We start from the raw sequence: 16,435 nt of genomic DNA, 5'->3' as shown, positions 1-16,435 counted from the left end.
AATCAAAATTAAAATTAATTAAAATAAAATAAATTGATCACTTGGTTGCCTCCACAGAACAGAGCTGGTAGGGATGCTATAGAGATAAAACAGAGACTTTTCCTTGCATACTTTTACATTTTTTGAAAACAAAAAAAATTTTTTGGTAATACTAGTGAATTTAATCCAGGCAACACTGAGCTACATTCCCACCCTTTTTAATTTTTTTGACATACTGAGATAGGCTCTTGCTAAATCGTACATGTTGGCTTTATATTTTACTTGGGACCCTCCTACTTCAACCTCCCAAGTAACTGGGATCACAGGCATTGATTGCCCAGCAATTTTTCTGAATTCTAACAAACCCACAAACATTTAAGTTTAATCAATCATACATATGTACATAAATTATTGTTACTAAATTTTCAAATGTTATCCCACTCAAAAAATGAATAACCAAATGAATCTTCTTGTTCACGTACACATATATTCCTTTCTTTCTCCATTCTAGGGAAGAATTCCTGATCATTTTCACAATTTATTCACTAAAAGCCAAACAAATAAAACTGCTTGCAGACATTTTAAAGATGTAGATGAGGCATATACAATCTGCTTTTATTTTATTTTATTTTATTTTATTAATTAATTAATTTATTTATTTATTGACAGGGCATAGTGAGTTGGACCTGAACTCAACTATGTAGCTAAGGGCGGCCTTGAACTCCTGGTGATTCTCCTGCCTCTGCCTCTAGAGTGCTGAGATTACAGGCCTGTGTCACCACGTCCAGCTCAATGGAACTCAAGGCCTCACACTTGCCAGGCAGGTGCTGTGCCACTCAGCTACATTCTGGGCCAAATCTGCCTCTTTTTAAAGATGTTATAAAATAAGTATCTTTAGGGGCCAGGGCTTTAGCTTACTGACTCAAGAGCTTGCCTAGTAAGTGCAAGGTGATGAGTTCAATCCTTGGTATCAAAAAAAAGTACCTTTAAAGGAAGTTTTGCTTAAAAAAATGAAGTTTTATTTACATATATGTATTTATATGTATTTTTATAAATAAATATACTTTTTTTGTCTTTTTGAGTCAGGGTCTCACTGTGCAGTTCAGGCTGGCCTTGAACTTACTTTGTAGTCTAGGGAGGTCTCTAACTTGCTATGATACTCTTGCTTCAGCCTCCTGAGTGCTAGTATTATGGGTATATGCCACCACACCCGGCAGGTTTTATTAATTATATACAAAAATATTAATTCTATATGTGGCCCAAGACAATTTCTCTTCACTCAGTGGGGCAAGCCAAAAGTTTGAATATGCCAGATCTACATAACTGTGGAGTATGAAAGCAGAGTAAGAATGAAAATAAGTAAATTATAAGAAACTGAGTATGGGGGCTGGGGATTTAGCTCAGCAGCATAAACACCTGCCTTGCAAGCAGGCAGTCGTGAGTTCGATCCCCGGTACCGATACAAAGGAAAAAGACAAAAAAAAAAAGAAAAGAAAAGAAACTGAGTATGTAAAATAGAAAGAGACTGGCAAAAGAGATGGGGAGAATAAAAGTATTTTATATGTATAAAGATATTAAAAAACAAATACCTAGTTAGCATGCATATTTAAAGATGCTTAATATCACTAATCATTAAGGAAATTAAAAATCAAATGTACAACACATCACCTCACACCTATTAAAATGGCTAATATCAAACCCAAAAAGTAAGTGTACTACTATGCTGGTGGAAATGTAAAGTGGTTGCTTTGGAAAATAGTACAGTGGTTCCTCAAAAATATTAAAAACAAGCCAGGTGTGGTGGCACATATTTGTAATTTCAGCACTCGGGAGGCTGAGGCAGGAGGATTGTGGCAAGTTCAAGACCAGTCTGGGCTACCTGAGTTCAAGGCCAGGCTGAACTGCATAGAGAGACCATGTCTCAAAAAGACAAAAGCAACAAGGAAATTAAAAACAGAATTACCCAATGAGCCAGCAATTTTCCCTCTGAGACGTATCTCCAAAGGAATAGAAGCAAGGTCTTAAAGAGATTATTTGCACAGAGATATGGTCATAGGAACATGATTCACAATAGCCAGAAAGTGGTAGCATCCCAAATGTTTATAAAAAGATGGATGAACAGCCACATATGGTGGCACATGCCTGCAATCCCAGCACTTGGGAGACTGAGGCAGGAGGATTGCTGTGAGTTCAAGACCAGCCTGGGCTACAAAGTGAGTCCAAGGTCAGCCCAAACTGCACAGCAAGATGTCTTAAAAAGACGCGCGCACACACACACACACAGGAAAGAGATGAACAAAAATAAAAATGTAGTATATATATATATATATATATATAATAGAATATTAGCTTTAACATTTAACAAATTCTGAAACATGTTACAACATAGATGAAACTTGGGTACATTATGACAAGTGAAATAAACCAGTCACAAAAAGACAAAGATTGTATAATTCCACTTATGTGAGGTATCCTGAGCAAACCCTTAACAATTACCATGTACTTTCTGCCTCTATTAGTTTGCTCTGGATATCTCACATAAGTGGAACAGAACCAAGAATGGTAGTACATGCCTGTAATACTCTCGTAGACTAAGGCAGGAGTATTGACTTTGGGAGACTCTGTCTCAAAATTTTAAAAAATAAAAAGTTTTAAAGGGCAGGAGTTTGGGATATAGCCAGAGAGGAGGGTCAGGGCTAATCCACACTACCATGGGGGTAAAAATGTTCCAGAGGTTAGTTGTACAACACCACAAATGTATTTAATACTACCAAATTATACCTTTAAAATTGTTAAAATGGTAAATTTTGTAAGTACCATATGCAATTTTAAAAAGTCAATCATAAAGGCATATACCTATAATCCCAGCATTCTAAGGGCTGAGACGAGAGGATCCAAAGTGGTTTTTCTTTTGTTTGAATTTTTTTTTTTTTTTTTTTTTAAAGACAGGGTCTCACTATTAGTCCAACTTGACCTTGAACTCATAATGTATGCCAGGTTGGCCTCCAACTCTCTGCAATCCTCCTGCCTCAGCCTCCTGAGTACTGTGGGATCTCAGGTTTGAACCCAGCCTAGGTAATTTAAGGAGTGAGTGACAGCCTGTCTCAGAACTAAAAATTTAAAAGCGACTGGAGTTGTAGCTCAGTGTAAAAGCCTTGGATTCAACTTCCAGTACCATAGGGGGAAAAAAAATCTTAATTACAACACCATCTCAGCACCTGCGTGGCAAGAATAAGGTCCTGAGTTCAATTTCCAATACCAAAAAAAAAAAAAAAAAAAAAAAGCCATCTGATTTGTTTTATAAATGATGAATTTACTTTTTAAAACAAAAGCTTTGGGGGCTGGGGATTTAGCTCAGCGGCATAAGCGCTTGCCTTGCAAGCACGCAGTCGTGAGTTCGATCCCTGGTACCGATAAAAAAAAAAAAAACCAAACTTTATAGTTTCATCTCATAAGTAATGAAGAATACATACTATTTGTAAGTTTTACTGAAATACAGTATAATCTTTATTCTCTTTTAAAAAAAAACTATTCTTCCTAAAACTATGGTAAAATTAACAATGTATTTTTAAAAAAAAACACAGAAGCCAGGCATGGTGGCACATGTCTATAATCCCAACACTTTGGAGCAAGAGGATCACTGAGAATTTGAGGCCAACGTGGGTTATATAGTGAGTTCAAGACCAGCTTACACTGCAAAGCAAGCCCCCTACTTTTTCTGGCAAAAAAAATGATTAACAAAAACAAAAGGACCACCAACAGAATCAATTTAGGAAACTCAGAATTTGCTGACCCAACCCAGGCATATTGGCACACTCCTGTAATCCCAGCATTTGGAAGGCTGAGGCAGGAGGATGGTTTCAAATTCAGAGATCAGCCTGGACTACAAAGTGAGCTCAAAACCAACCTGAACTGCATAGGGAGACCTTGTTCCAAAAAACAAAAACAAACAAAAAAGAATTTGCTGACCCAGAGAATTGTAATGCTATGTAGGACACTTCTGAGGAAATCCGTAAAGAAAAACTATAAAGCTATGAAATATGAAACTAAGAATTTTTTTTTTTTTTGGTAGAGCTAGGGATCACATCCAGGGCCACAAGCAAGCTAGGTTAGCACTTCACCGTTGACTATACCACCAGTCCCCTAAGAGCATTTTTACTTTTTGAAGAGCTGAAGTCTGAATTCTGAGTCTTGCAATGAGCTGCATCCCCAGTCCTTTTTTATTTTCAACTGCTAAACTCCCCAGGCAGGGCACAAATTTAAGATCTTCCTGCCTCAGCATTTCAAGAGTATTAGGATTACAGGCATGTGCCACCATGCCATGCCCAGCTCCTACCAACTTTTTGATGTCATCTCTTGGATATTCCTATTGTAAATCAAGGCTCTAGCCAGGCATAGTGGGTAATCCCAGCACTCAGGAAGTTAAGGCAGACCACTGAGAGTTCAAAGTCAGCCTTGGACTATACAGTGTGACCCTGCTGAGACAGAATGAGGTAGAAACAGGGACAGAGACAAGACAGATAGACAGACAGAAAAGGAGAAAGGGAGGGGGCAAGGGGAGAGGAAAAGATTAAAGAACTTGTCATTTACTATTATCTCACAGTAACAAATGGATGAAGCTAAACCTGTTTAATGGAAACTTCCTACCTATATTCCCTCCCTAACAAAAACACCCTCAAATTACCTTTCTTAACTGCCCCTTCTCTCTCTTAATGCCTGTACTGTATTTTAGCCCACATTTCTAAAGAAGTTACTTAACACTAAGGTGTGTTAACTGGCCTGTGTTTCCCCTTTTAAACTGCCGAAGGACCTAAGAGACCTTCCTGTACTAAACCGTAAGCAGCATTAACTACAGGACAGTGTTTCCATCTGAGAAGGGAGGTCTCCTTGCTGACGGAGGATGCTGAACTATGATCAGCTGTAGGACACAGTGGGCCCTTGCTCAGTACACATTTCCACAACCGAGTTCACTCTTCCCTCACCTATTTCTACCCCTGAATCTTCACTACTATTTTTGTTTTTACAGCAGTCCATGTCATGTTATAGTGTACTTTTTTTCTCTTTTGCTTGTCCCAAACTCACTGTACAGAACCTCTTTTCCTACTTTTAATAAATGTAAAACTCACGGCTTCTCTCAGTTCCTCCAACAGTCCTCTCCTGTCTAAACTCCGTCCTCTCCTCCGGGCGCTATCCGCGTCGCTCTCAGAGCGGGCGCCGACTCGGTCACAGCTGTGCGAGAGCCCCGACAGAGCCGCCAGCGCCCAGCACAGCACCGCCCTGGCCTTTCGGTCCCCACCAGAAAGGAAGCCCCAGGCTAGGGAAGACCACATCCCGTTCCCAGGGAGGCACTAACGCGTTCACAGTTACGCCAAATAAATTACCGTTTACTTAGATACATCTACTTAGTAAAACAGAACACTGGATACAGAAACTTCTTAGATTTACTGCACACCAGGTTTGCAAACAAAGCAACGGAAGCACTAAGACACTACACCAAGCAGGAGACGAAGTGAAAGTGTGTTTTTTGAAGGGCGTACTGAAGGGACATAACAAACCTAACAGCCCTACAGGATAAACTATATTAATGTACACGGTACTGTATTATTTGGGGGGGAGGGTCTGTTTGTTTTAGAGACAAGGTCTCACTATGTAGCCAACGTTGGCCTCGAAAAGGGTCTCGCTAATCTGACCAATTGAATCTCAAACTTGTAGTCATCCTGCCTCAGTCTCCTGAGTGCTTAATTACTGGTGTGAGCCACCATCCATGAAGATTCAAGTGCTATACAGCTATTACAATGTACTTTAGGACAACAGACTGCCTCTGAGTCGATGGAAAAAAAAAACGCTACTTGGATAAAACACGCATTTCTTGGTAACAAAATTGTAGGAATGAGGCGCATTTTGCCGGCCGAAATGCAGCTCTTCTCATGGGTGAGGCTAATCTGACAAAGATCAAACCAGATCGGCGCCAAAATTGCCTCAGAATGTTAAGGGCTCTCAAAGTTGGTTACTGCCTGGGTGCTCTTTGACGTTAACAGCAGTAGACACCAACATCCGCACTAATCTCAAAGCGACTACGCTGCCCGCACGCTGCACAGTGTAGCTGACTCTGAGAAACCACTAGAAAACCAACGAGGACAGTTCTCCTGGGTCGGCCCTCGGACCGGGCGGGAAGCAGGCGACCTCCCCGCTCCGCCAGGACCCTGCCCGTCCGCAGCCTTCGCACCTCCGCGGCAGCGTAGGGGCGTCTGTGACTCCGGCACTGCCGGCCTCCTCCCCACCGGCCTGTGCGCGGCATGGTGGCTGAGCAGGCCGGGGCCTCGCGGGGCTCACGGCTCCAGCCAAGGCCACGCCGCCCTACCAGCGGCCGCCGACCCAACGCCGCGAGCTCTCGCCTCCCACCGCGGATGGGCGGCTTCTGGCCCTCAGCCACCGACAGCGGGAGCGTCCCTCCACTTTCGCGTGGGGGAGGGGGACAGGCGACGAACGACTGACTGGAGCGCAAGGCGTGCGGCGGAGGCGCGAGCACCGGAAGCGCGCTCGGCCCGGACGGCAACGGCCCTCCCCCTTCCGCCGCGCGCCCCTCCCCCACCGCGGCCGCCGCGCGCGACCCCCACTTGGCGCGCGACCGATCGGCGCGGCTTCCCAGGCTGCGTCGCACTCCAGAGCCCTCCGCGCCCGGGGCTGGGGCACACGTCCTACCCCTCACCCTCCCCCGCTTACCTGTGGCTGTCGCCTCGCCGCTCTCCGGGGCGGGAACTTCTACGCCCCCCTCCCAGGTGGATCCGAATTCACTACCCACTTCCCCACCCCTCTTGCGGTGGGGGACGTGCCTGTTTCTCAGGGGGTCAGGCGGGGCTGGGAAAATCAGTGTCACTTGACAGCCAACTGTCCTAGGCTACCGTTTCGCGGCCGTCTGGGCCGCCACTGGCGGCATGATCTACAACAGGCCGGGGGCAGGGGAGGGGGGGCGACACCGAGTGCAGGAGTGCGTGGGGGGTGAGGCTGGGCGGGGCCTCCGTGCGGGCCCCGTGCGTCACCACGCTGCTCACGTGACGCGCCGCCATCTTGGCCTGGCCTCTCCGGAAGGCTCGGTGTGCCCTCCCACGGTGTGAGGCCGTTGAACGCCAGTAGAGCGGAAGTCGCCTTCCTTTTTTTTCCGCTGCAAGTTTTCTAACCCAGTTCCTCCCACATGTGTTTCCGCAGGCCCTCAACTGTTGGATTTCTGTGGAAGTTTTCGTTGGGGGTGCATTTTTCTTCGTGCAATGGCGTCCTTTACCCAGATCCTTGCTCTGTCATGTGAGACAGACCTGGAGCTGTGTCCTTTGGCCCACACCGCTGTCTGCGTGTTTGCTTGGACGGACAAGGGAATTGTTGGAAACTTGCTTCCTTAGCTTCTCGTACTCAGATGATTCTTAATCCTGTAAAATAAGGAAAGGGCGTGGTGTGTACGCCTTAATCCTAACACTGGGAGATTGAGGCGGGAGGGTTGTTGGAGAGTTCCAGAGACCAACCTGGGCTGCAAAGTGAGCTCAAGGCCAACCTGAACTGAGATCCTGTTTCAAAAAGACAAAAACAAATATGAACTACATAGCGAGACCAAAAGGGGACGATGTAGTTGGTTCAATCCCCAATACCGGAAAAGAAAACATTTTGTTGTAGCCAGTAACCCCACATAAAAATTTTTAGGGCAGTGCTGGGAATTGAACCCAAGGTTTCATCCATGCTATATGTGCACTCTAGTGCTGAGTTGTACTCCCAACCGAAAAGAACTTTTTATAGAGCTTGATTTAGAATACAAGATAGCAGGCTGGGGGTTTAGCTCAGCGGTGTAAGTGCCTGCCTTGCAAGCAGGCAGTCCTGAGTTCGATCCGTGGTACCGATAAAAAGGAGAAAGACAAAAAAAAAAAAAAATAGAACACAAGATAGCTGGGCATGGTGGTACAAGCCTGTATTTGCAGCAAGAGGGTCACTGTGAGTTGAAAACCAGACTAAAGTACAGTTTTGTTTTGTTTTGAGACAAGCCTCAGTATATAGTCCAGGCTGGTCTTAAACTTACTATGTAGCCCAGACTGACCTCAAATTTGCAGTGATCCTCCTACCTCAACTTCATGAGTGATGGGATTACAGGCATGCACAGCCGCCCACCCCTGCTGGGCTACATGGTGAGCTCAGGACCATAATCCCAGCACTCCGGAGGCTGAGGCAGGAGAGTTGCCATGAGTTTGAGGCCACTCAGATCAAGGCTGGCATGAACTACATGACTCCCTATCTCAAAAAATAAAAACAGTTAGATACCCTAATTGGGTAGGGTATGACTGTTTAGACCGTAATTTCTTCCAACTCAGAAATGTTTTTTTAAAAAAATTACAGTCAGACCTAGTGACACAAACCTGGAATGCCAGCATTCTAGAAGGCTGAGGCAGTCAAATTTAAGTCCTGCCTGAGCAATTTAGTAAGATCCTGACTAAAAAAGGGCTGAGAGAGAAAGAAAAACGGGGGTGGGGGGGCCTGAGATGTAGTTCAGTCTGAAGGACCTGAATTCTATCCCCCTCCCCCAGCAAGGCAGGAAGTTGTTGAAAGCTCTAGTAAAAGCCCTGTGGCCTATAAAATAGGACTATTTTTGCTTTTTTGTACTTCAATACTTAAATCCAAACTGGGCGCGGTGGTGCACTCCCTGTAATCCCAGTACTCACTGAGGCAGGAGGATTGTTAAGTTTGAGATCAGCTGTCTGAACCCCCATAGTGAGACCTTGCCTCAAAAAGAAAAAGAAAAAAACAGAAACAACTTGAGTTTATATCCAGAAAGATGCAGTCTTAGACAAGTCCTAAATTTGTTGGGGCTTGAAAATTGGTACCCTGGGGCTGGGGATTTAGCTCAGTGGCATAAGCGCCTGCCTTGCAAGCAGGCAGTCATGAGTTTGATCCCTGGTACTGATAAAAAGGAAAAAGACAAAAAAAAAAATTGGTACCCCAAAATAAAGGCCTCAAAAGCAGTCTTTTTTTGCTTTTGGAGACAGTCTTGCTATGCAGTTCAGGCTGGCCTTGAATTCACTTAATTTCTTTTTTTTTTTTTTCCTTTTTATCAGTACTGGGGATCGAACTCACAACCACCTGCTAGCAAGGCAGGTGCTTATGCCACTGAGCTAAATCCCCAGCCCCCGCTTAATTTATTTCTCACACTGGCATAGAATATGCCGGCCTCAGCCTTAAGCTAAAAGCAGTTTTTTCCCTACTTTTTCTTACCTTCTAGCCTGTCATTCCTTGTTCTTTCTGGAAACAAGCCATAGAAACTAGGATTCGTGTTTCTCACAGTGGATTGTAGAAACCAGAACCCTTTTTCCCCAAAGCCAGCCATAAAACTTAAAAGGCCTACAAAACAGTCGACGAGTTAGTCATGAAGAAATGAAGACTTTGATTGCATAGGGGTTCTGCCCCTTCCCTGAAGACAGGCTACAATTCAGAAATCAAGCACACGCCTTGCTAGGCTCCCCACCCAGCCTATCATCATCATTAGCTTTTTTGTTTTGTTTTGTTTTTTCCTTTTTGAGACAAGGTCTCACTATGCAGTTCAGGTTGGCCTTGAGCTCACTTTGTAGCCCAAGCTGGTCTCGGAACTTGAAACAATCCTCCTGCCTCAGCCTCATGAGTGCTGGGATTACAGGCCTGAGCCACATACCTGGCTCATTAGCTGCTTTTTAGCCAATCATCTTCCTACTTGGCTGTCCTTGTTTAATTGAACCTAAGCATAACAATGGATATTTCACCTGGGTCACTGGCTCTTTGGGTCTTCAATCTGAAGGGCTTTGTGTCACACAAAACTATGATCAAATCCATTTGTGATGGTTTTCTCTTGTTACTTTTGCCTTCTGTTATATGGTGTTGGTAATGACCTTTAATAATGAGCAGGAAAGGGATACCTTGCCATTTGTGCTATATGGAACACAAATCAACTGCATGAGCAGATTTAAAGCTTAGAACTTGCTAATATCTTCCACCTGGGAACAATGCAGATAAGCTGAGAGCAGCCCAGGGAAACTTTCTAGGCCCCAGTTCTGTTATCAAACTTTTTTTTTTTTTTTGTCTTTTTCATTTTTATTGGTACTGGGGATCGAACTCACGACTGCCTGCTTGCAAGGCAGGCACTTATGCCGCTGAGCTAAATCCCCAGCTAGGCCCCAGTTCTGGAACTTGCCTGAAACACAGTTGCTTGCCATGGCCCTTAGTTTCCATGCCTTTTGTCCTTTTCGTAAGTGCCCGCCTCTTTTATTTCTTTGAGGTGGGGTATCCCTATGTTGTCCAAGTTGGCCTTACTATGTCAAGTAATCCTCCTACCTTTGTCTCCTGAGTAGCTGGCACTAACGTGTGCACCACCATGACAGGCCGAGACCTAAGTAGCCCCTTATTACTTTAAACTAGTTTACTTTGGTTGCTGGGATACAGAGTAAAATAATTTCTGCTTGAGGGGCTGGGGATTTAGCTCAGCGGCATAAGTGCCTGCCTTCAAGTGTGTGGTCGTGAGTTCGATCCCTGGTACCGATAAAAACGAAAAAGACAAAAAAAAAAAATTTCTGCTTGTGACCTCCCCCTCATCTCTACCCCACCAGTAACTACCATTTTAGTCCAAGCTCTCATTCTTTCTTTGCATATTCCAGTAGCCTGCTAGTTCAACTAATAAAACTTTACAGTGGACAAACACTGGTTATTGTGTGTGTTAGATTGTATAAGCAAACAAATCACTTAACTTTCAAGATTATGAAGTAAGACAGCTTGGAACTGACAGTTCCAGTAGAGGCTTCTCAGTGTTGGTCAGAGCAACAAGAAGTCCCACAGGCTACTGGACTGAGGAAAAGGGGAGCAGCCAGACCCCTCCCATAACAGCTAAAGCTGACTTGGTATGGGGGGCACACAGCTGTGATACCAGAAGGTACCACCGTGAGTTCAAGGCCAGCCTGGGCCATGTACTGAGACCTTGTTTCAAAAACAAAAAAATAAAAGGGTAAATCTTTTTTTTAATTTTTTTTTTTTTTTGCCTTTTTCGTTTTTTTATCGGTACCAGGGATCGAACTCACGACTGCCTGCTTGCAAGGCAGATGCTTATGCCGCTGAGCTAAATCCCCAGCCCCTAAAAGGGTAAATCTATTGAGAACAAACCACTGGCCCTCCCAGTGTAAAAGAAGTGCAGTGTTGTCAGGTTGCTATCAAATGGCCAATTCGTTTCTCTCTTCTAGAGAAAGTGCTGCAATACTGGGAGCTCAGTGTTGGTTTCTGGTAATGTAGTTGGGAATTCAGAGACAGCATAGTTAAATCACACACTCTCCTCCAGCCCTTTTATCCAGCCTTCCAAAGCGCTGACTCACTGGCCAGGCCATTTGCCACTGTGATGCATCTCATGTTTTCACTTCAAAGAACTTCTTTCACACAAAATAACTGCTCTACTACCTGCCCACTGGGACAACTTCTCTTGCTTCTCCCCTTCAAAAGCACCGCTAAAGCCAGGCATGGTGATGCATATTTGTGATCCCAGCACTCAGGAGGCTGAGGCAGGAGGATCACTGTGAGTTCAAGGCCAGCCTGGGTTACATAGTAAGACCTTGTCTCAAAAAGCAAAAACAAAAAATAAAAACAAGAAAAGGCACCCGTAAAACAGACTGACTGTAATTCAGCTGCCATGACCAAGCATCAACCAAATTTGGGCTTTCCCCACAACTTTGAGCTGGATGCTTCCCCAGTCCAAATGGCCACAGGTACAAGTTGAGTGAAGGACACTCAGGACACAGAGCTCCAGGTTGTATGCTTGTGCAGACTACTTGAATAATCTTGCTCAGGCCTGATCCCAGGTATAACATTCCTATCTTATGATGGAATTGGTACTAGGCCCATAAGACTTCACAGTGTCTGACATAACTCAGCATTGGTGGAAAATTCCAGATGTATCATTGCACCAGGCATGGTGGCATATACCTATTATCCAGCAGTCAAGAGGCTGAGGCAAGAAAATCACTGGAGGGCCAGCCTAGATTATATAGCAAGACTCTGTATTAACAAAAACAAAACAAAACAAAACAAAACAAAACAAAACCCAGACGCATAGTCACTTTGTGTCCTTTGGTCAGATTTCCCATTTCCCCTGCAGCAGTGTAAGAGATGCCACTGTTCAATAGGCATACAATTCTCTGCGCCAGCAGGAAGTTTCTTCTTCCCGATTCCTTGTAGCTTGCATTGTGATTCTGCCAGGTTTTGACATCAACTTCTCATTCTGTGTGTTACACCACTGTCGCTTCTGCCACTTTGGGATCAGCTAGCTCATGTAGCTCCAGACTTAGCGGCTATGACTGTCACCTGATATAGTGACCAGAGAAATATTGCTAGGGTGAGAGGGCAGGATGCAGTGTGTGTACTCGCTAAGGTTTTCTAGAGCAGAGTCCACGTGGGGGACTTCACACATTAGAGAGTTTACAGGCTTGGAAGTTAGGTAATCTGTGAGCTGTCTGCATGAGGGAGAGCTAGAGAATTCAGCAGCTACTCAGTCCAAGAAGCTGAAAGCCTCACAGCAAGAAGGACACAGAATGCAGAGCAGTTCCAGAGGCCTGGAAGCTCCCTCCAGGGTTGCTGGTGAGACATGGTGGTGCAGGCCTGTAATGTCAACACTTGGGAGGCTGAGGCAGAAAGATCACTAGTTCCAGGCCAACCTGGGCTACCTAGTAAGCTCAAGTCCAGTCTAGACCACATAGCAAGACCTTATCTCAAAACACAAACAAGTGAGTTCATGTTCAAAGGCTTACAAAGCTGGAGCCTGGCATCCACAGGGAATGGCAGCAGCAAAAGACACCCACTCAAGCAGACTTGAGGTTCTAAGTCCAGGCTGACCCTCTTCCTCCTTCCCCTTTCATCCATCTGGGGTGCAACCATAGTGGATGGTGCCACCTAGAATCAGGCAAGTCTCTCTGCTCAGCTGTTATGGTTTAATGAAGCTAAAAAGCTACAGGAAATGCTATAAACGCTAAGCAGAAGCCTTTAAATTCCTTAGCTCAAACTGTCCTTCAAAACCACCCACTTTTCATCTTCCTTCAGTTAAAACTAGAGAAACTTGTGACAAGTATCAGATTTCTAGATGACTGCAATCAATAGAGACGTCTATGAGCCCCAGTGTCTGGACGTGGCTTTTTTCCCAGTCTGCCTTTCCATACTAGTATTCATGCTTTTGTTATATGTGTTTTAGTCTCTTACAAACTTGTTTGTGCTTTCTTAGAGACCACCAAACTCAAACCAACAAGTGTGCCAGACACTTTGTACAAAGATTCACAAGGTCGACCTTGCCAAGAGAATTCTTAACTGTTGGACTACAACATGACTTCTAGCTGAGGCCCAGCAGACTTGCTCCCTGGAGAAAGCCCCTGACTGCAATCTTCCCTTCTTAGTCCCAAGCAGCTAGATTAAAAGTACCCTATTCTCCCCTCATTGCAGATGGAGATACCACATCATATTACAGGCAACTAAGATAAAAAAAATTCACACATTAGCTGGGTATGGTGGCGCCTGACTGTAAGCCCACCACTCGGAAGGCTGAGGCAGGAGGATCGTTGCAAATTCAGAGAGCAGCATGGGTTATAAAGTGAGCTCAAGGCCAGCCTGAACTGCATGGTGAGACACTGTCTCTATTCCTCCCCCCAAGACGTTCCTGTTTTAGAAATCACAGATAAACCGAAGTTAATGATTTCATCCATATGCCCTTGCTACATGCCCCACTGCCCTACTTCATCAGTATTGACTAAGTGGCTACACTTATCTTACTGGTTGATTTTATCTATTTTTTTGTACCAGGAATCAAACTCAGGACCTTGTGCTTGCCAGGAAGGTGCTGTTGCACTGTTATATCCCTGGCCCTGGGTTGATTATAATCTGACCTATGTTTGTACCCAACTTGTGATTTTGCCCTGTGTAAACATTCTTAGAGAAAAGATCTCAGTGGCAACCCACTTCTGGGATCCCTCCTGGCTCCCAGGAGCGATTCCTATTCTCCAATAAATGTTTCCTACTTTGAATTTCTTTTGTCCTTTAAAGTTCATTCTTTGATTTCCAGAGACACAAACTTGACATATCTGACTTCTATCAAATAGAGTTTCTCCTATATCACTAGTATAGTATTCTTGATTATCATTTGATATCATTTGATATCTTAAAATTTTGATTGAGTTTACTGGTCCCCCCTCTGTACTTCAGGCATTGTTATAAGAAACTGTTGGCTGGGCATGTGGCACACACTGAAAGTACCTGCACTAAGGAGGCTGCAGCAGGAGGACTGCTTCAAGTTTAAAACCAGCCTGGGCTACACAGTGAGTTCAAGTTCAGCCTAAGCCACTCAGTGAGACCCAGTCTAACAACAACAACAACAACAACAACAACACACACACACACACACACACACACACACACACACAAAGAAACTGTTGCCTAGCTAGGTGTGGTGATGCATTCCCCTTATGTCAGCCTGCTGGGAGGCTGAGGCAGAAGGATCATAAACTCAAATCTAGCCTGGGAGAATTTAGCAATTTAGTGAGACTCTATGTCAAAATAAAACTAAAAAACAGGTGAGGGCTGGGCATGGCAGCACACATTTATAATCCCAACACGTGGGAGGTTGAGGCAGGAGGATCATTTGCAAGTTCCAGACCAGCCTGGGCTACAAAGTGAGCCCAAGGCCAGCCTGAACTGCACAGAGAGACCCTGTCTCAAAAAGACAGGGAACAAAACTCAAAGTGGGGTGTGCAAAGCCGGTCCCCACCAAAACAAAAACAAAAACAAAAACAACAACAAAAAAACCCAAACCCAAACCCAAACCCAAGCCAAAAAAAAACTATAAAAACCATTACCTAGGTGTCTGGGGATTTAGCTCCACGGCATAAGCACCTGCCTTGCAAGCAGGTAGTTGTGAGTTCAATTCCCGGTACCGATAAAAATGAAGACAAAAAACAAAAACAAAAAACCCCATTACCTAGCCAGGCGTAAGCTCATGCCTCAGGAGCTGAGCTCCCAGCACTCAGGAGGCTGAGACAGGAGGATCATTTTGAGTTCAAGACCAGCCTAGGCTACAAAGTGAGCCCAAGGCCAGCCTGAAACTGCATAGAGACCCTGCTTCAAAAAGACAAAAACAAAACAAAACAACCATTACCTAATCCAGGGTCAAGATTTATCATATGGTAGTTTCCTAATCCTTCCCACCTTTTTTTGAGAGAGGGTCTCACTATGTAGTTCAAACTGGCCACGAACTCACTGTGTAGCTCAGGCTGGCCTCTAACTCATGTCAATCCTCTTGCCTCAACCTCCTAACTACCACATCTGGTCTGAGTACTTTTTTGTACTAGGAACTTTATCCCCATGAGCTTTTTCTTTTTTGGTGAAGTTCATTTTGGCCTGAACTCTTGGGGATGCCTCAGCCTCCCCAGTGCTGGGACTACACATGTGTACCAATATGCCTGGCTCCCTTTTTTTCTTCCTTTTGTCCTATTTGGAATCAAACTTAGGGCCTTGTGCCTGTCAGGCAAGTACTCTGAGTTACATTCCTCGCCCTCCTTGTTTTTGTTTGTGAGGCAGGGTCGCACTATGTAGTTCAGGCTGGCTTTGAACACATGGCAATCTTCCTACCTCTGCCTCCTGAGATTACAGGATGTGTGGCAACATGCCTGCCACCTTTTATGTTTTAGATGGACTTTTAAAAAACTTTTTTCAGGGCTGGGGATTTCGCTCAGCAGCATAAGTGCCTGCCTTGCAAGTGTGTAGTCTTAAATTCAATCCCTAGTACAGAAACAAAACAAAACAAAACAAAACCACCCAAAAGTTTTTTCACTTTGCAATGTTCACTGCTAAGCAAGAGATAAAACTGACTTTTGCAACCTTTCTAAACTGGTTTATCCAGGAGATTGAATCTAATCCATATCTCTCACTATGTACAAAGGTAAAATTGAAATGGGTCAAAGCCTTGATATTAAAAAGGCAAAACTACTGAAAGATAAAATAGGTAAAACTCTTGAGGACAAAGACTTTCTGAACAAAACACAACTGCGTAAGAAATAACATCAAGAATCAACAAATGTGGGGCTGGGGATTTAGCTCAGTGGCATAAGCGCCTGCCTTGAAAGCAGACAGTCGTGAGTTCGATCCCTGGTACCGATAAAAAGGAAAAAGCAAAAAAAAAAAAAAAAAAAAAAAAAAGAATCAACAAATGAGATCACACTGAGTTAAAAAGATTTGCAGTCAGGCATGGTGGCACATACCTGTAATCCTAGCATTCGGGAGGCTGAAGCAGGAGAATCACTGAGTTTGAGGCCAGCTTGGGCTACAGAGTGAGTTCAAGGCCAGACCAAACTACATAGCTGAGACGATGTCTTGAAAAGACCATAAAAAGATTTGCATAGCAAAGAAAACAACCAACAGGGTGAAGAGACAATTTACAGAA

General features: G+C 44.3%; 1 protein-coding gene across 6 annotated transcripts in view; it reads right to left on the bottom strand.

The window, feature by feature from the left end:
• The window catches only part of Atf1 (activating transcription factor 1), a 45,410-nt gene extending 38,517 nt beyond the window's left edge, over nt 1-6,893 (bottom strand). For 2 of the 6 annotated variants that reach the window (XM_003475783.5, XM_063254746.1), the window contains exon 1: nt 6,703-6,893. Coding sequence is in view for 4 of the 6 variants with exons in the window: in XM_013159383.3 (XP_013014837.2) it covers nt 5,106-5,309 (204 nt within the window). In the remaining 2 variants the exon portion in view is untranslated. Of the gene's footprint in view, nt 1-5,105; nt 6,133-6,205; nt 6,388-6,702 lie in introns of those variants that run through there. The other 4 variants (XM_013159385.3, XM_063254745.1, XM_013159383.3 and 1 more) reach the window with 3 other exon arrangements.
• Nucleotides 6,894-16,435: the final 9,542 nt, after the last annotated feature.

Source organism: Cavia porcellus, unplaced genomic scaffold (genome assembly GCF_034190915.1).
Source record: "Cavia porcellus strain 051 isolate PalLab524CR breed Dunkin Hartley unplaced genomic scaffold, mCavPor4.1 scaffold_8, whole genome shotgun sequence".
NCBI lineage: Eukaryota > Metazoa > Chordata > Mammalia > Rodentia > Caviidae > Cavia > Cavia porcellus.
The sequence above is the reverse complement of the archived record's forward strand: the minus strand, read 5'-3'. Positions and strand labels throughout refer to the sequence as shown.